The sequence below is a fragment of the Seriola aureovittata genome, chromosome 5 (assembly GCF_021018895.1).
Source record: "Seriola aureovittata isolate HTS-2021-v1 ecotype China chromosome 5, ASM2101889v1, whole genome shotgun sequence".
In the NCBI taxonomy this organism is placed as follows: domain Eukaryota; kingdom Metazoa; phylum Chordata; class Actinopteri; order Carangiformes; family Carangidae; genus Seriola; species Seriola aureovittata.
The window spans coordinates 10,557,832-10,578,544 of record NC_079368.1 but is presented as its reverse complement, the minus strand read 5'-3'; the positions used below and the strand labels follow the sequence as shown (position 1 = coordinate 10,578,544).

General features: G+C 40.3%; 2 protein-coding genes across 4 annotated transcripts; one reads left to right on the top strand and one right to left on the bottom strand.

Moving 5' to 3' along the window:
- The first annotated feature begins 1,676 nt into the window (after positions 1 to 1,676).
- On the top strand, positions 1,677 to 6,587 carry prlhr2a (prolactin releasing hormone receptor 2a). 2 transcript variants are annotated; one of them, XM_056376749.1, is made up of 3 exons: positions 1,677 to 1,822; positions 3,291 to 3,771; positions 4,750 to 6,587. In XM_056376749.1, the coding sequence occupies exons 2-3, from the start codon at positions 3,311 to 3,313 to the stop codon at positions 5,384 to 5,386; spliced, it is 1,098 nt and encodes a 365-aa protein (XP_056232724.1). In that variant the 5' UTR covers positions 1,677 to 1,822; positions 3,291 to 3,310; the 3' UTR covers positions 5,387 to 6,587. The 2 variants fall into 2 exon arrangements, with proteins under 2 accessions (XP_056232724.1, XP_056232725.1); XM_056376750.1 differs by having other exon boundaries at positions 1,677 to 1,826.
- A 121-nt stretch (positions 6,588 to 6,708) lies between these two features.
- rab11fip1a (RAB11 family interacting protein 1 (class I) a) lies at positions 6,709 to 20,327 on the bottom strand. Of its 2 annotated transcripts, XM_056376747.1 has the most exons (6): positions 19,597 to 20,327; positions 13,521 to 13,957; positions 12,463 to 13,390; positions 9,444 to 11,177; positions 8,986 to 9,091; positions 6,709 to 8,319 (listed from the first exon to the last, which is right to left on the bottom strand). In XM_056376747.1, the coding sequence occupies exons 1-6, from the start codon at positions 19,944 to 19,946 to the stop codon at positions 8,116 to 8,118; spliced, it is 3,759 nt and encodes a 1,252-aa protein (XP_056232722.1). In that variant the 5' UTR covers positions 19,947 to 20,327; the 3' UTR covers positions 6,709 to 8,115. The 2 variants fall into 2 exon arrangements, with proteins under 2 accessions (XP_056232722.1, XP_056232723.1); XM_056376748.1 differs by lacking the exon at positions 9,444 to 11,177.
- Between the last annotated feature and the right edge of the window lie 386 nt (positions 20,328 to 20,713).

The following is a 20,713-nucleotide window of genomic DNA, read 5'->3' as shown; positions in this document are numbered from 1 at the left end:
AGGCTCACCTTAAGAATTCAAGGACTGTCACGGTAGGGTAAGGCTGGACCCAAATGCAGCCAACACAGGGGAATGAAGTGCAAAAAATGATTATTAATGGAAGAACTTACAAAAACTGGTGAACCAACAGAACAGGAAACCAAAGCAGGAGGGCACACAAGGAATAACAACCGGAGACACAGGGGATACCATAGCCGACATGAACAGACTGAGGACTAACCAGACATGAACAGATGAACTGACACAGAAAAAGGGGAGCACAAAGACTATATAGACACACGGGAGGCAAGGGTGATTGATCACAGGTGAAACACATTAGGGCGGGGCAGACAATCACCACACAGAGAAACAGGACCATGACAGGAAGTAAAAACATTGAGACACACAAGGAAACCAACTACAAAATAAAGTGACAAAAGTCCAAACATAAATTCAAACCTAAAATGTCCACCATGGCAAACCATGACGAGGAGAGCTGAAATAGTCTTTTCAACAATAATAGATTATGTCTCGATGCAAGTTTCCCCTGTAGCTCATCTCATCTTTTGTTTTTGCTTTGTAGAATAAATTGTACTGGTTCTTTCTCAGTTGAATACATGAAAACTTTGAGCTTGACTTGAAAGTCAAATGATACATTTTGGTCAGAAAGTTACATGTGAAGTGTAATTTTTCATTTCATCACTTATCTGTCTTTGTATTTTCTGATTTGTTTTGACGTCTTCCAGTAGCCTCAAGGATAAGTCCTGTCTTACCTCTTGCCTTAACAGATCCTGCTGACAGGGGACTGAGCTATGACTGGCTGCATGCCAGAAGAAGAGTGGGGAGAGTTAACCTCTGTTGATTACAACCAACCTCTTGTAGCTTTAAATGAACGCGCTGAAGCCTCAGACACACTGGGAATACAACTCGTAATGTGTACGTCACATCAGGATCTCTTTTACCAGGCCTGGTCATGTGGCTTCACGCCAAGCTATCGATTCAGAATCAGTCCACTGATTCCAGCATGTGGTGGTTATTGTTCGCTGTGTGCCAGCTGGCTTGTTTAGGACAAACAGAGTCAGTTTTAGCTGAAACACCAGAGCTCAATCTCCCCACAAAGGCCACTCAACGTTCAGACATCACATCACGTCATCTCCTTATCAGTCTGCCCCTTAGCCCCTTTTACAAATATTTGTGACCAATGAAGGGTGACAGTTCAAACATGAGAGCCACTGTGGCCATGACCTCTGATGCATTAATCCAGACAGCAGTGAGCATGCATAAAAAATGCCTGTCACCATAGCCCATCACTCATCACTGATAACACAAAATGGAAATTTCATTGTTCCACTGTATTTCTCAAAGTGAAAGACTAATCTTTATCAGTGAGGAATATTGAGCCCACTACCCAACGTCAGAGCAAACTAAATTCTCTCTACCCTGTGGAGTTAGCTTCTGTTAGTGGTAACTGTACTGCAGGAGTATTGTACATGAATTTTAGTTGAGGCTATGAAGGATAAACTATCCTCCTCTTAGACACCTCCAAGCCTCAGCAGCTCCTGCTGTCAGTCAAGTTTAAAGGCAGATATAAGCGCAAACCATTCACCTGTTGATCGCCTGGCAACTAGCACACAACTCTTAACGACGATTGTCACATCAGTAATTACAATAGAAATGAACATGGAATAAATGCCAAAGGTTCAGCGCGCGGATGCGTGGGTTCAGTACTGCTCAGCGTCCATTTGTGTGAGAGGCGCACATCTCTCCAGAGGCGCACGGAGGTTCCGCGCCGGATCTCTTCTGCATTGATATTCTGTAGCTGACAACTGAGAATCAACATACGGTAGGTGTGTTTTTTTTCTCTTCAATTCCAGATGCAAGATTGTCATGTTAACGTAAATTTAGTTACACCCGACTAAAAGTCAGCACAGCGACCATTTGAGTTCAGAAGACGAAGCAGAAATGATGCAAACACATGCATTAATTTTTTGCCACTGCAAACTATTTAAAATGATTTTCTCTTTAGAAAAATCTAACTTTCTTGTTCATGTTTGAGTTTAAAGGATTTGTCCACGTATGATCCTGGTATGTTCGATGTTCGACTTTTGTATCTGTTGTATCTGTATATCTGTTTCCTTCTATCGCAGGTTGAGAAGGACAGTAAATATTTCTGATGCCTTACACTGATGTTCGTTCACGTTAATGTCCCTGATACCACTGTTTCAGTATGCATTTTTTCTGCTTGGCAGAAGGGATGCAGCAGTGTTAAAAAACAATTCACAAAAAAACAAACATCTGCTCTACTTGTTACAGCAGATCATCCTGTACAGACGCTGTTATGTTTGAGAATGATTTCAGGGAAGACATTTCAGACTTTAATTATGGTTTTGATTAAACATACTGTGAAATCATAATTAGCATATATCGCTTCGTATACTATGTTTCATCTGTTCAACACTTTTCACAGATGAGTGTTTTTAATCAGTTCAATCATGTTCCATAAGAACTCCACGTCTGTTTTTTTTAATTTAACCAGCATTGTTAACAAATCTGAACAGTCCATTCAAAATATAGGTTTATGCCAAATATGTTCCTGCTGAGTAACTCCATTCTACCCACAGAGTTCATCATTAATGTCAGTATTGTCCTGCTATCATGCAGTTACTGTATGTTGCCATGATGTGTCCTTTAAATTCCCTCAGTTGAATTAAACTGATGTGATTTACAAGCAACATCTCATGTGCTGCACATGCACAGAGCAGGTCTGAGTCACACACTTAGCATTGGCTTTAATATTCAGTGTTTATATTTAAAAAACTGAACGGCATCTGGCTCATGGTGACTTCTACTTCATGGCAGAATTGCACTGAAGAAATAAACCTCACTCAATTGAGACTTCAAACTGAATGGTAGAAACATAGTTCTGCAGCAGTTTCTAATTATAGTTAGTCAAGGGAAACTTTACTGTATTCTAATAAAAGGAAGTTACTGTCAATACAGTGATTTCTCTATCTGGAGCTGTATGTAGGATTGGAAAATGTGTTATCACAAAGGATTAAAAAGAATTATAAAGAAAGAATTATAATTGGAAAAAGGAACTGACTAATTAAAATGCACAGTTTATCTGCAGTTACACAGGATTATAAAATTTCCATTGAACTTAACTGACACACAGTGACACACGTGTCTACAGTTGGAAATTGATCATGTCTTTCAGCGTATGCTTGGCTTGGCGGTGCTTCATAGTTTATTGTGCATGCTGTTGAATACATGCACTGTAGTTTATTGTAATCACGATGTCACCCCTCCAGATTCACACCAGCCCTCTGGGATGGAGGGCACAGGCAGTGGCTGGACAGCCGAGCCCACCCCCCCATATGTGATGCATGATGTGAATGGAAATGACACTGGTCAGGTCTTTGAGGTGGCGCTGCAGAACAGTTCCTCCAAGCGCAGCCCTCAGTTTGTGGGTGTGGAGCTGCTGCAGTCCTTCAAGTTGCTCATCATTCCCTGCTACACTCTGGTGGCTCTGGTGGGCGTGTTTGGCAACTACCTGCTCCTCTATGTCATTTGCCGCACTCGCAAGATGCACAACGTCACCAACTTTTTCATCGGAAACCTGGCATTCTCTGATATGCTGATGTGTGCTACATGTGTCCCCTTCACACTGGCCTACGCCTTCAACCCACACGGCTGGGTGTTTGGGCGTTTCATGTGCTACCTGGTGTACCTCATCCAGCCTGTGACGGTGTACGTGTCAGTCTTCACCCTCACTGCCATCGGTGTGGACAGGTAAGTCATAAAGAGTCACCAGATTAGCTAAAAAGCGAGAAAGTGTGAGGTCACCCTGTAATAAACTCCGCCTAAATGTATAAATAATATAGTGCATAATTCCTCACAATGAATGTCACCATCTCTTGAAGAAAATTGCACCAAATTACAGAGGCTGACGCAAATGTAACTACCTGGACGTGGTGGATTTTATATACCAGCTCTGATAATAACTCACAGATTTTCCAGGAATATAGTGAACACATACAAGCATAATACAGGAATATATTTCAGTAATCTGGGACACATTTTTCCTTAAATCTTCTTTGAATAATATACTACAATTCCTGAACTGTATTGTGGAGTATTTCTTTGAGAAAGCATACTTGAGAAGTTTCAAGGATGGCAGATCTTGAAGTGTTTTTCTCTCTGCACTCCACAACTTAATGAAAGGTCAGTGATGTGTAGGTGTGTTGACCTGAGACGCCACAGAAATTCATAATTTACCATTTTTCTCTTTGAGAAGGTTATACAATGTCTTTTATGGCAGCTTACACTACACATCATCAGATCCCCTACAGCTCCAAACAGATATTGTGCACTAATCCCATCCTTTGGGTTTCTTCAAATGTAAATCTGTCTGTATGAAGGACAGAAAGGATTTATCAGACTATAATTAACACATTTTCCTCAGGTCTCCAGGGTTTTGTGCTTTTCACACCAAGCTGTGTGCATGGAGCCCAAATCATGCTTTGTTTGTTGCCCTTGGATGCGATGGCAGATCTGAATATGATGATTTTTTTTTTTTTTTATACGGCATTGACAGAGTTCTGTACTTCATGAGGCTATATTATGTGTGGTGCTTAACAGCTTTACTGTCATTTGTGTGTTGCTTTTCTTTTTCTTTGAAATACACTCGTCCAGCAAGCTTTCCCCCACAGTTCAGGTAAATCAAATCTAATCCAACTCCCCTCTGTCGTCTCCTCCCCTTCCTCACAGATATTATGCCACAGTTCACCCTCTGAAAAAGCGCATCTCAGTCTTGGCGTGCACCTACCTTCTGTCTGGGATCTGGCTGCTGTCCTGTGGTCTGGTGGCTCCAGCTGTGGCTCACACCTACCATGTGGAGTTTAAGAATGAGGGCTTCACCATCTGCGAGGAGTTCTGGATGGGCCAGGAGAGGGAACGGCTGGCTTACGCGTACAGCACTCTCTTCATCACCTACGTCCTGCCTCTCTCAGCGCTCTGCATCTCTTACCTGTGCATCTCTGTCAAACTACGGAACTGTGTCGTACCTGGCCACCACACCCAGAGCCAGGCAGAGGCCCAGCGCATGCGCAAACGCAAGACCTTCCGCCTGGTGAGCCTGGTGGTGGCAGCATTTGGCATCTGCTGGATGCCCATCAGTGTCTTCAATGTTCTGCGTGATATTGACATTGACCTGATTGATAAGAGGTACTTTCTGCTCATTCAGCTGCTCTGTCACCTGTGTGCAATGAGCTCATCCTGCTGCAACCCCTTCCTCTACGCCTGGCTGCACGACCGCTTCCGTGCTGAGCTCCGCAAAATGTTCACATGCCGCCGTCGCATCGGCATCTCAGCCAATAACTGTGCTACAGCCAGTGTGGTTTTGTGAAGTTCCTGTGTTTTAGGCTACTGTTGGTTAGTCTTTGCTTCTTTGGACGGTAGAGTAAACTCATCTCGCTCTGGTAACATACAGCTAAACTAACAGAATTAGACAGGTAGGATTCTCTAGTCTGTATAGTGCTCTAGCTGTAACTCGAGGCAGCCACATTGTAGTTTGCTTTGTTGTTTACCAAAATGCTAATTAAAAATAAAAGGCACTCCACTGATTTCACATTGTGGGTCTCACAATGGACAGTTCATCTTTTTTTGATCCATGGATTCTCCTTCCTGGTCAAAACCTGGTGCCTACATTACCCACAGTGCAGCTTGACTGCCGACAGTCCAGTCACAGTTTTGGGTTTGTTAGTGACAACAGCTAATGCAGCCTTGAGCTGCAAGCTTAAAGCAGAGATAGGGAGGAAACTGCATAGGTCTGATAAGCGCACTGCTTTCAAACTCCACACCCCCAGATTTTTATTACTTTTTCAAACTTGTAGTCCTCAAACACAACTAACACTGACAGACTTCAATGGCAAGGCTGACAAAATTCTGTATTTTCATTACTATCAGCATTTGAAGCAGCAGGCTTTTTAAAAATCACAAATATATACTTAAATAAAAAATAAAAAGACAGATAATTTTAGATAATTTCCTCAAACTGCTGGTCACTGTAGTTTCCTGCAGACATCACACACACAGGAGTGAATTGTTAATTTGTTGGGGACTGGTGGCAGCAGGATGCTGTATGTAGGATTAATTGGGAACAAACTGCAGAGCCCATGTTCATCATAATGAGGCATCATGTCACTCTCACTGATGTGTTTAGTCTTTGGACAAGAATGGAAGTCTATGGCACTGGGTAATGAGCTACAGTATGTCAGGCTTCAGATACACTGTACTGTACCTGTAGGATCAATTCTTTGTTGGTGTTAGTCTGATTGGGATTTGTTGACCATTATAAAAGAAACTATCACCAAACTTATCCTAGCCACAATTATACAGTATTGCATTTATGTTAAAAGTTTTGGAGATCAGTCCTACCTAATTTTTCTCTTTCTTGTATATTTGTAAAATTCTTTTTTCCTTGATAAATTTTATAATACACAAAATGATTAATAGACATAACACAAACTTGCTGGAAATGGAAGAAGACAGAATGAAAAGAACATAAAGCAACAACTGAAATTGCTGATGCATTATGGAGCTTGTTTCAAGGCTTATACTGTATAATGATAACAGTGATGTAAATTAATATTTCACTTATACATGCAGATTTTATTTCTTTCAAAATGACCATGAAATTATTGTAAGCAATCACAGATACAAACAATCTGGTGAAATAATTAGTGTCTTTATTTCAAATAAAACCACATTTTGCTCAGCATCACTCCTTTCAGCAGTTTTACATTGACTGTAGTATTATCTTAATGTCAGACACCTGATACACCAGGCTGACCATTCTGCAGAAAAAGAAGAGAGGTAGCCGACATTTCTCCATCCAGCAAACAGAAGTCATGAAAAAGGTTTTGAAGGCACAGGTCTGTACATTCTAAAGATTAATATTGCTATAATTTCTGCCAAGACATCAAACAGTATTATCATGTAAAGGCATAGATGCAGGTTTCATTCATTAGTGTAGTTTAAATACAAAGACAAGGCTGGGTATTACTGATACTGAGTCATTTACTCTTCCTCTGATGATTTGTTTTTGATCATCTCTTGGTTTTTATTTTATAAATACAACACAAACATCACAGTGATCAAAATCTTACATTATTATTAGAATAGTTTGATTCTATCTGTACTATTGCTTGCATAATATTTTATTTTCATCTATGTGCACAGGCTACATTACAACCACATAAAGAAAAAAAACTGCTGTAACTGCCGTGTAATTCAAAAAATGTACAGTACATAGTAGCTGCTTGCTATTATTAATTGCTGGTATTCTAAATGACACCTCCTTGAAGCAAAAGTAGGCACAATATCTTCTTAAGGACTGGACAACCAGCTGACATTCAACTGTGGTGGGTAAAACAGGTGAGGAATGTAGTTAACTGCCTGGTAAAAAAATAAAATAAAAAGGGTCGACAAAAAAAGAAAAAAGAAAAAAGAAAAAAAAATAAGACTTCAGTGGTAGAGGCAAAAGTCAATGTGCACTTGTTATATAAATGTTCTTAATCTTGATTTAGCTGATAAGGTCAGAATTCATGGTTGCTACCTGCAGTTATGCACTCCAAGGTTATGTATGTATAAGGTTATGTATGTGGTCATGCATCACACAGTAGTAAGTTACACAAAGCCCAGTGTAAAGAGTAAAAAAAAGGCCAGAAAATAGTTTAAGAAAACTATACGTTTCTATGCATTGTATGTGTATTAAATAAAGTTCAACACAAGTGTCATCAAGTGTGGTATATAAATCAAGATGTTGAATATACTTTCATTTAACAAGTTTTTTTCAAAGCAAATTCCAGTACCTTAGTGTCAAAAGAAATACATTAATTTGCTTATATAAAGATTTTTACTTGCTTGTTATTAAGTCATCACAAAGTATTATTAGTTCAGAGGCCATTTTCCAGCATTCTCAAACAAATTTGGCTCTGAAACTAAAAAAGTGCATATGCCCTAAGACCTTCATTGAGATCGTGTCTCTCAGTACACAGTGACTAAAGTACAAACTCACACAAAAAACAGAACTGAGTCCTTAAGCGTGACTCTCTCCTTCCAGTAGCCGTAACCTTACACTGGCTTGGCATGGTTAATGGCTTGCAGGATACTGGGTTTCTCCTCTATGACGCGGAGCACCAGGTTGTCGATGTACTCTTCAAGCTCGACGATCTTGGCGTCCTTCCTGGACAGGTCTGTTTGCTGCTTCACCACCAGTGTGATCAACTCTTCCTGGGTCAGCTGAGTGTAAGGTCCACTTTCACCTGAGTTTGCCACCTGAGGCACATGACAAATGTCAGTACAGCACATGCCTTCTGAACTTACTGCTTAAGTACATATGAAACTGTTAAGAGTTCTTTGGTTTATCCACAGAGAGCAAAAACTCAAAAAAGCTTTCTCATAGATGAAGGAAAAAAAAATCTAGGTCTAAATTACTTACTTTTTTCCACAGCTTTCAGCCAAATCTTGTTATAAAACAGATGGAATTTTTCTCACTTATTGACAAGTGAGAAAAACTCCATCTGCTGAGTCGAAAAACATGGCAAGTCGATTTTTCGTTAAGAATTGTTTTTGTCAAACAACTATTTTTGAGGTTAAAAATAAAACTCAATATTTAACAATATTTTCAGAGTCAACTGTGAGATGTTTTCAAAGGTGGAAGATCAATCACATTGCAGTTGCTGCTAATTGCATCTGATATTTTTTTCAGTCAAGTTAATATTCAAATTCCATGAAACTTTCTGAGGATTAACTAAAAAAACACTATGTTCAAACATTTATAATGTAGATTATGTTATAGGGTGAAATGAGGTGTTATGTAATGCATCCAAGAGTTCCTCCTGCAGGAAAATGTAATTAACTTGCTGTAAAGGGACATGTCAAATCTGTTGGGGTTAGGGTTAGGGATTTGGACCCAGTGTGTCATATATGTCATGACAGTACCTTAATCTTCCCTGGTGTGCTGTCCCAGACCTTAATCTCTTTCACAGCTTGGGTGCTGGTGGCATGCTGGCTCTCAACTGAGGTCAGAGGCTTCACAGGATGAGGCCTGTAAAGAAATTGCACACATTATTATAAAGCCCTCAAAAGATCACTGCAAGTAAGTAGCAACAATATGTAAAGAAACTAACACAGAAAATAATAATACAAAAATAACATTAAGCAGGAGTTAAAGATTAAACTTGAATGTAGTGTATTTCTAATCTTCCAAATCCTTCCACTGTGATTCATGTGGAGTGGGTAGTATTAAACTCATAATGAGGAAAGTAAGCCAAGAAATCACAAGCTATCAAAATAGTCACACCCAAGGTAAATCAATCCAACACCTTAGCCGGTACAACAGCAGCAGCCTTATGCAAATCTAGATAAACAGTCTTTGTTAGTAGCCTCTTCAATCTCACCTGCGTGCGGTCAAAGCTAGCCCACCTCCATTGCTATTCTGAGCACTGACAGGCTGAACCTCAGACGGTGAGATCCATGCTTGAAAAAGTTCCTTTCCCCCGGACAAACCTCCTGCTGGCTCCTCCATAACCACCCGCGGGGGCTCTGACGACATCAATGCAGAAGGCACAGGAAAAGGTTCAGCTCCGAATGGATTCTCTCCTCCATTAAAATTGCTTTGTGTCTTCACATCATCTTGGGGCTGAGGTGTAACAGACTCATTCATGACATCTCTTGTGGGGAGGCCTTGATTTGTGGGTGTTTCTTCTTTAGATGCTGGTTCTTGACGAGACTTGAAATTTTTATCATCCGACTGAGTTTTTGACTGAAGAACGTGTTTTTGCCTCTGTGAATTCCTTCTTTGGAAAATATGAAAACCGGCTTCCTTCGAATCATCACCTTTTTTCCTGTATTCACTGGGTTTGTTTGAATCACTGCCATTAAAACTAGCAAAGGGATCTGTTGGCTTCTCTTGAGCAAAGATTTTATCAAGATCATCTGTCGTCATTCCCTGACTGTCAGATTTCTGCTCTCTCTGTATGTTGCCAGTAAAAGGGTTGTTGACGTCTTGGTTCTGTTTCAGATGTGCCCATCGGTCTTTGGAAAGACGCTCGGTACTGGAGAACGGGTAAAACTCTGCTAAGTTCTCCTTTGCCTGCCCACCCTTTTTGTCCATGCTGCTCACACGAAATAATGCAGAATCCTCCTGCTGTGTTGGCTCTTTGCCGTTAACCCTCTGTCTGGGTTTGGCTGTAGGTGCATCTTTGTTCATGGAGACTTGCACTTTCTGCTGATCTTCTGGTGCTGTTGTATCCATTTGGCTAGTTGGTCTGGATGCATGTCTTATCGCAGATGGGAGCAACGCCTTCTTCGCTCCATCCCTGGAGATCCCTGAGAAACTTTCTCTGCTTGAGATGTCAGTGTTTACAGGTCCTGGGACTGCAAATTGATGAAGTCTCATGACAGATTGGTGAGCAATGTTCTGGCTTTGACTTGAATCTGCTGCTGAATGAGTATGTGATGTGACTGGTTTAGGGGGAGCTGGGGCAGCTACTTTTTTTGATGATATAGGTTTGGTGTCCTGAGGGTGTGTTTGATAATGCCTCATAGCAGGACTTTCTTGTGATATGGAAGACCTTGGACTTGGGTCATACTCCTCTGGGCCATCCACACTCATCTCTGGACCCAGAAGTTCAGGAGTGTCCCTGTGTCTCTGATTGACCTCAGCGATTATATGATCCCATCGAGTTTGCCCTTGCACTCCGTGCCTCTTCTGTGGAAAGAGGGTTTCATAATCAGGAAGTGGTATAGAAATTGTTTTGCCTTGTTGCGATTCATCTGCTTCTACGTATGCAGGGTCATTGATCTCTCCGACAGGTGAAAGGCGGTTTCTTCCAGTTTCGGTCCCAGGTACGGAATACATGGGTGGCAGCGGGGCCCTTCTCTTCTTGTCTGCCATGGTGGGTGACGATCCCTCAGATTCCACAGACGACAAATTCTCTGTGCTGCCACAGGGGGAACCAGACAGGCTTTGACTTATGTTTAGCGGAGCCAAGGATGAGTGGAGGTTGGAGAAATTATCAGGGGACTCAGATGGGACACTATAGAGGGTGGACTCAGAGGTGGTTGGGGAAGGACACAGCTGACTGGGGGTTTGGCAGTCAGCGGGTTCAGACTCCAGAGATTGAGCCAATCTGCCAAGGAGTGAAAACAAAGGCCTACAGGTCAGTGTGACCATCACATTACCTGAAGTCACCTCCACCAATGTACAACCCATCACCAATGTCACCAGTATCTCACATGTCAAGAAGTCACTCAACAAAAACTATTCAATTCCCACTTAAAGCCTCACATTAAGTAGCTCTTAGACAATTCAGTATTTACTTAACCCTTTATAACTATGATGAAGCTTATAAAACTGAGAACAAATCTGTGACAACAAACTTCAAAGGCTGCCATTAAATATGACAAATTTATGTGTTCATACAATGGTCAATTGTTGTCAGTCGCCAACCTACAGACAGAACCTCTGATATTCACATGTCTTGTGATTATTGTTTCTATTTTTAGCCATGACTGAAATTCCAATATCTAAAGATGATAATGGAACATTTCTGCTTTAAGATTTTTCCACATGGCATCAAAATGTATACATCACTACTACATGATATAAACATCTTTAAATGCTTTGGCTACTATCTGCCATATAGGACACTTCCTTGAAAACATGGACCACTGTAACATCTGAGACAATAGCAAGTTCAAGTCCCTTACCATTATGATTCAAAAATAAAAAATCCAGTCCAATCCAGTCCACAAGAAACTTTTAAAAAAGAACTCCATTCACTCAAGACATACGCAAAGTCACTCTGAGGCTCAGTGACTCCTTATGAGCTCAGTCCACAACCTGCTCCACAACATCTTCACCAACACAAGCCACACCCAGACTCTCATCTGTATAGAGACCAAACTGGTCAAACCGGTCCATCAACCACTGGATAGAAGTCAAAGTTTTGGTAATTCAAGACAGGCGAAAGGCTCTCAAAGATCAGCATGAACAGAAACAGAACGGCGAGTTGTGAAATTCAGTGGTAGCAAGTTTCAGTGGTAACAAACATGTTGTAGGATGAAACTTGAAAAAGTGTTTAGGTTTTCTTAAATGACATTTCTAACTCATATGTGCCTCTTACTTGTGTCTGGATAACAGGCGCAAATACAGGATCTGTTGCTGTTGTAAAGGATCAGCTTTATACATTATATAAAAAATATAATATAATGCACATACCACCAAAAAGGTGAAAGTATGTGTGGGTACTCTTGCGAGCCCATTGATCAAATTCCAGTCACAAAAGTCTAAAAATAGTGTGACTACAAGCAACCAATAACATCCCCAGCATCACAGCGGTGATATAACAACAGTATTACATAACAGCAACTTATTAAGAGCATGTAATCCAACAAAATGAGAGAGCAGTTTACCTGGGTTTGACTGCAGACACTTTAGCAGTGCGGTTGAGGAAGACCATGGCAGAGGGGGGTTGTGGGTTGTGGCTGGATTTCTGGTGATCAGCTGGGCTTTCATTACTGCTAACTCTAAGATCTGAGCTGAGGGGAATGTCCTCAAACGGGTTGGTGGGGTGGTGAGAGATCGGTTGATCAGAATCTCTTGAGTCACTGCAAGGGGCTGGTGTAGGTAACTCCTCTTTCGAATGCTGCTGTACCTCTTCTTTTTTCTCCTCCTTCTTTCTGATCATTCCAAACAGGGACGACAGCCTGTCGCTCATGGAGGCCTCTTCCTGTCGTTTCTGCTCCTCTGCTTTGCTACGTTCCTCCTCAAGCCTCTGATTTTCTATCATGTGTTCTTCCTCTTGCTTTCTTCTCTCTTCCTCCTCCTCCTTCTGTTTCTTCCTCCTTGCTTCATCCTCAATTAAGCGTCTCTTCCTCCCCTGTTCCTCTTGGTATCTGCGCTCCTCTTCTTCCTGCAATCTCTTGGCCTCTGCTCTGTATCTCTCCTCTTCCTCCAGCCTCTTTTCCTCTGCCATGCGTCTTTCTTCTGCCTGCCTTCTCTCCTCCTCCTCTTGATGGCGCTGTTGCTCCAGTATAGCTCTATCTGTTGACTCACGTCTGTAGAAGGGGACAGGTGCACTTCTAAGGGAATCTGCGGAGGCATCAGAGGTGTGTTTGCGGACATCCTCCACAGACCCTTGTCCTGAACTGTTCAGACTGAGTGTAGATCCACTCTTGGGCTCTGCCTCCTCTGCGTACACATGGCTGCCGTTGATGCACAGGTTGTTCAGGTCACTGTTGCTTTGCTTGGAGCGACCCAGAAGAGAGAAAGGACCCTGAGACACCTTGCTGTCAGAGCTGCCTGTTCGCTTGTGTCCCAGGAATTTGAATTTCTTCTTAACTGTGGGAGGAGAGACAGAGAAGAATGATGTCATTGTAGACATGCAAAACCCCATTATTTAACATCCACTGAGAAGGAAAAGGAAAGACAGAGCTGTCCACATACAAAACACACAGAGTACTGAAGTTACCTTCAGGAGAGTCTATATTGAGTCCAGATGAGCGGCTGCCACTGAGAGATGAGTTCTTCTCGGGAAGAGTCCCCAGTGTAGACATGGACTGAGAGATGTTGCGCTGCAAGTTTGACTTGGGAGCAAAGAGGGATTTGAGCTTTGATTTCTTTTTCACTCCTGGAGACTGATTGAGTGACTGTGCATCAGCCTCTCCCTCACTGTCGGTGAGGACCTGGCTGACAGAGGGAACGATAGCTGAAACAGAGTCAGAGAAGCCATCCTTTTTCTTCCCACGGACTTTGTCCTTTAGCTTGGAGATGCGGGAGCGTGGCTTGTCTTGCATAGAAAGGTCAAACATGCTAGCTGACATGTTGTTTCTCATAAATTGTATGTCTAGCATCACCTCCCCTCGAACCTTGTCCTCTTTTCCCGTCTTGTCCACCAGCTTGAACCAACTGCAAATGACAGAAAAAATTAATCAGATGTTTAAAAAGCAAATTTTTGCAAAATCATAGAAATTTTCCTCAAAATTAATGAAAGGTTTTTAAAATTAAAACTAGATATTGATATATGTATATATCAATCTATATATCTATATATAGAGATATATATAAACACTATAAACACTTATGAAAAAGATATGTAACGAAAGTAGGTTATTTTACAGTTTCACAATAAACTTTATTGTCCAAAATGACGTCAGTGCACTGAAACAGTAAATTTCACTGGGAATTAAATAAAATAACTATAAAAAGAAATAACTATAAATAAAAACATAAGAACAAATATGTGTGTGTGTATATATATATTATATATTATATATTTAACTTGTTATGCTGCCTATATAACTTGACTTGACCCGTGCATTTCCACTGCATTATTGCTTCTTAATAAAAAGTATTCATATCAGTGCCTATTGCAGAATATATGCACTGATACCGATATATCTGTGATAGGTCGATGAATCGGTTGCGCTCTAATTAAAACTTTGACCTTTGGCACAGTTTACTAAATGCAACAAACCTCCGGCAATTAGTCTCAAAGTCATACACAAAGACTATTAGACAGAAAAAATGCAGTGAGATGAGATGAGGTTTCCACTCAGAGCATGTTACTCTTTTCCAAGATATGTACATATGGGACTCTAAAGTTGTTGCACAGGAAACAGGTGAAATGATTTAATTGCAGCAGAGATTGAAGCAGTGGTAAATGACAGCTTTATGTTATGTAAAATAAAAAAGACTTAAAGGAACTGATTAGCAGTTTGACTGAAAATGAATCAGCACTTAATAATGAAAATAATATTTACAGGCTTATTTGGTCCATTTTACTAAAACCTTGCACTAGAGCTGAAATAATTAATTTATTGGTCAACTGAAAATTCAGCATTATCAGTTTAGATACTTGCTCTATCATTTAAGTGATTTATTAAGCAAACTTGCAAAACTTTCTTTAGTTTTGGCTTTTCTATGCAATGATTTTGTTTGCATTTGACTGTTCTTTATCATTGGAAATTAAATATCTTTGAGTTTTGCACTGTTGGCCAGACAAAACAAGCAATCCAAAGATGCCACCGTGGGCTTTGGCAACTTTTCACTGTTTTCTATTATTTAATAAATAATTTATCTGCAGATTAATCTAAACCAAAAATAATAATTTGTTGCAGCCCCGCACTGCTATTGAATCTGAGTTCATATTAATCTTATACTCAACTGCTGTGCATTGTTAGTGTCACTGCAAACCAAGACACCCATGCCACCAGAACATGTTTTAGTTGTGGGGTTACTCTTCTATACAGGCATTTAGGGTTGGCCCCCACAACTGTAAACAAGGCAACATATAGGCTCACTTCAGAGGGGTTGAATGTAGGTTGAATGTAATTAACAGCGTACTGTAAATAAATCCCCTACATAAATCCTCTGGTTTCTAATGGCTCTGACTTCAAACACTTCAAATCTGTTGGCATCCTCCTGATGTGTCTCATTAGACCTGAGACTGATAGGTGTCATTAACCAGTGTACGGCTTGTTCCAGTTCCTGTTGGGAGTACCATGCCAACCACAGATAAAGCCTGACAATTACAGCTTTGTTCAGACACCACCCACCCCCACTCCCACCCAAATGTCCGCTCTGTTGTACAGGATCAGCACTTATTGTCTGCAAGGGAAAGGTAGGAGTGTTCTGGAGAGCCCTGTCTAAAACCCTGCCAAAACAAGCTATTAGTGCAATTACATACCGATGCTTTCTGCTTGTATAATTAAAGCCTTGCTATTATTAGATGTAGTAATGCTGTAGCAGAAGTGCCCATTATAGTGAACCTTTCCCCTTTTGAACTCTTTTGTTCCAGAGCAGAGCCCTCCGACTGTTTCACTTAAACTAAAGGTCACTGTGTGAATTCCTCTTTAATCGTTTTGTAGAATAATACTGTATGTGGGTCCTAATTAGGTCCAGTCTAACCTGGTAAGAGATAAACTGGGGTATACTGAAGATATCTATCATCGAATTTAAATAGAAAACATGTTGTGACATTAACCAGGCAGTTAACTGCAGTTCATATGGAGTTTATTGCTGCAGAATTCATTTTCATGTCATGTAGCAGACGTCCAGGCAGGCTGGGGATAACATCCAGGAAACAAGCATGGGAGTGAACCAACATTTTTCAAACACTTTGAAAACGTTCAGGGAGGTGCTGTACAGTACGTGAAGTAATGAAAGTTAAACTACAAACATTCTCCATCTCCCACCCTAAACCGAGCATGCCAAGTCAAACAATTGCTAACCACATTGACAGAAAGATCACACTTGTCTCGAGACAATCAAGACACAGACAATTGTTCTTGTCTTGTCTACGTCAATTATAGAAAAGTATGCACTTTAAAATATAGTTATGGTTATTAACAGATTGACAATGTGAGCATGTTCTGTCCTGTTTGCATAGAAATACAGAGCTGTGCCCCTGATGCACGCTCTCACCGGTCCTGCTGGACAGGTTCCCTCTGTTAACTGTCAAGGGCACTTCTCTAACATGTATAATGATTAACAAGAGCGACTGTGTTTATCCATGTGTGGGCACCAAAATGGACTCAACCAATAAGATAACAAGGTGTAAATAGTAGAATATTAATAAGTTACTTTTTCAAGAATTATCAGAAAATATTATTTAATTTAAAAATGTTCTTAAATAAAAGTTGATATTTAGTTTGAATTCACTGGAGGTGACTCTCATGCTGGGTGAAAATAAACCATACATCAGGAAGGGAGATATTTTTAGTGTCACTGCTCTGCTCTTTGTTTACAAAATAAATATTATGGCTCAGGTTTCTGAACAAATGAAGAACTGGCTCTGACCCAAATGGAACTGGTCCAGTATCATTACTCCAAAATATCTAGAAGCTAAAATTATTAGCTAACAGACAGAAAATTAATCTGCAATTATTCTGATGATGGAATAATTGTTTAACTAATTTATCAAGCAAAAACGCCACACTTTCACTGTTCACGCTTCTTAATTGTGCAAATTTTCTGCTTTTCATTATCATTTGCACCAGAAAACCTTTCCTTGGGAATTGGACAATAGATTGGAAAAAAAGGCAATCTGAAGGAGTCAACTTGGGATTCAAGAAATTGTCACTGTGAATATTTTTAACTATTTTCTAACATTTTATAGACCAAACAATTAATTTATTAATCAAGAAAATCATTGGCAATTCAATAATGAAAATAATCATTATTGTAGATTTAACCATATCAATTTATCACAGAATCTTTAAAAACATTCGGCTAAGACCACAAATAATTTCTTCATGTAAAAAATGCATTCAATTAGAGCTGCAATCATAAGGTAAATAATCAATTTGAAAATTGCTAGAAAATGTATGTTTTGATGATTGATTAGTTTTTAAGCAACAATGCCAAATGTTCCCTGGTTCCAGCTTTGAATTGAATATGTTTGAGTTTTGGACTGTTGGATGGACAGAGCAAGCCATGTGAAGACATCACTTTGAACAATTTTGCACAATTTTCTGACATTTTATAGACTAAATGATCAGTCAATTAATCGAGGAAATAATGGGCAGATTAATCACTAATGAAAATTATCATTAGCTGCAGCCCTACAGTCAAATCGCAACTTTTAAATCACTCCATACCAAATAACTCCCTACATGTAATATGAAACTAATCCTTTGAATTAACATTTCTCCTAGTATTTCTCTTATTTGTCTGATGATTTGGGATCATTAATGACTTCCACTCTTTAACAAACTCAAATACTTGGCAATATAAACTGATTTCATGTCCAACACATGTCTTTTGTATTAAAGGCAACTGTAGAGTTCCCATCCAGCAGAACAACAAAGTCCTCAGTGTCACACCCTGTATCAACATGACAGGGAAGCAGGATGGAAATCTAACACCATGCTTTCAGGCTGTGACATGCAACATGTAATATCCTGCCTGCATATTGCATGTTAACAGAGACACAAGGAGCAGGCCAAGCAAGGAGAACGAGGGTGTTCAGACTTTGAAAGGAGAGCACAAGTAATGAACTTTAACTATGTAAGTGTAAAGACTTACTGAGCAAACACAAGATAACATTTCAGATATGACGGTACAATAACCAAGTGAATGAGGTCATTCCAGCATCATATCAAGATTGCCCTTGCTTGAGTTATTACTGAGAATTCACAGCTCACTCAGTCTTTACCAAAGGTCATCTCAGAATTAAAGACCACATTGGCACGGGTTTGGCAGTGTGTGAAAAAGTTGACAGTCTATGGTAAAATTTCTTTTGCATAGGAGGGTGTGTGTATCCCAATTCAACACTAATGCAATGTTTTATTTTGAGTCCTGTTACACCCACGTTACACCCATGTTACGTCAAACCACAGATGTCATCCTGACTCATTTAACCCGTTTGGGTGTGAACACAAGTATTATAAACTAGTAAATAATCCTAAGGAATGTGCAGCATTAACAGCAGCGATGTGAGAAAATGAATTCCAGATAGGCCTCTATCACCAAGCTGCCAGTGACAGAGCTGGCTTCACACCAGTTTATGAAGTAAAAGTCTCAACCAAACGCCTAGGAGTGGTCAAAGGGAAAGAGGGAAAACAGAAGGAACTGAGATTAGAATAATCTTTGCCTGTTTTCCCACCAACTCCATGGTTTCTGTTTTTCCTCCAAGACACTGATAAGAGGAGGGAGGGGAGGAAGACTCCATCACCATGTACATATTTTAATTAAGTTGTGATCTATTTAAAAGTGCAGGCTATTTGATGTGTGTACACAAAAATGCCATGCAAGAGTGAAGCATTCAATTGTGTATTCATTAAAACATATGCTGTGTCTGGTAATCACTACATAAATATCAACAAAATTCAACCACTGCACAATTATGGGAGTAAAATGTTTCATATTTGGGGCAAAATCTAAATCAACACAGGATTACTGTGTCAGTAAAAGACACAATCAGGTAGGTAGGTGTTCATAAGCCACAAAAGTTTTGTTAATGCTCTCTTAGAAAAGTTAAATTGAGCCCAAGGCTGCAATAAATGGACAAGTGAGAAAAGCCCAAGTCCCTTGCCACGTCAAAACATGACACAAAAGTGTAGGCAAACCAACTGATGAAATGAAAATACAGTCAGTCATCAGTCATAGTATAATTGTGGCAAGTTTGTTTAGCTTCAACCACTCAGGGGAATATGGAAACAGGTTTTACAGAAAAGGCAGTTCTCTCCATCTTGGCTCAAAATAATTTAGGGAAATAAATCTAATCTTGTTTGACTAGCTATTCATTGAAAGATTACAATTTACCCAAAACTGTTATGTTTTATGATGTCATCCACATTACACTAAGCCTTTGAACTAAGACTGAAGTTATGTGGATGGACTACAGTGTCATTGTGCAAGGGTGCTGAGACTTGGGTGATCACTGGGGCGATGCTGTGTTGTAATTTAGCTGGAATAAAGGTTTAAAGGGAACTAAAAGAGGAAACAGTCACTCTGCCTCAACTAATGGAAACCTTAGTAACCCTTAACTACAGCAAATAACTCCAAACCAAAGTGACACAGTGAAACAAGCAGTTGTCACTTACTCTGTCTTTTTGCGAGACTTGTTGTCATGAAGATCCAGTAAGCTTACCACAGCTTGACCCAAAAACTTGTCGAGCCCCACTTGGGCACGGTGCATTACTATGACATACAGTGTACAGCGTTCAGTGTTTCCCGGGTGGAAAAGTGGCAGGTCAAACGAAGCCTCTTCTTTCCACACTGGAGCGACACATTTCTCTGCCACAGAGGTAGAAAACTTGTCTTTGGCCACCTGGATGATGGCATAGGCATCGTTGGTGCCATTCTTGCCCTTGACACGCAGGTTCCGAGCCTGATGCACCGTTACCTGTACACTCGTAGGGAACCACTGCTGGCTCTGGTCGGCCAGAGACATGGCGGAACTCGGTTGAGATGTACCAAAACTTAATGCGGTTCGTCTTATAAGAATAGCTTACAACGTCTCACTGTCGGTTAACCTTTTCCTGAGCTTTGTTTTTCACCTTCGGCGTCCTCTGCGGCTGTAGGTTTAGGTTACCTAGCTTGACTTCAGTTCAGGAAGCTCAGGTTGATGTCGTAATACTTCTCCCTCTTCGTAACGCTATATCTAAGCTTCTAATAACACCCGAGTTGAGTTAACAACAACTTAACGTTAGCATTAGCTTGTGTAACCCAACCAGTACAATACTGTTGTGCGACTAATTCCCATAAGAGGCTTCCATAAAAACAGTTCTCTTGCTTTGCCTCCGCTAAGTTGAACAGTTCACTTCCCTGATGTTACGAGTTTCCACCCGTACTCTACATAGCGCCACCTGATTGGCTAATATTTCTGTCAGTTTTTAAAGTGCGTCAGTGATTGGACAGTGGAAGAGGAGGGCGTTGAGACATCGCTGACCGTTAACAAGCAATACAAGCCACTGATCAGGAATCAGATTAGCCTCACTAAAGTCATAGAAGACTTAAATAGGGTAACAACATTAACACTTAACTGAGTCCAGTGATGCTAATTTAACTCTAAAGGATAGAAGATGTCCAGACAAATTATTTTTCTCACTTTATTTTGGGTTACAACCTGCAAGTTGAGATTTTTTTAAAATATATCACTGAATTAAAGAGGGAATTCAAACATATCTTGAAGAGTGTAACTGCAGGAAATTTTTATTG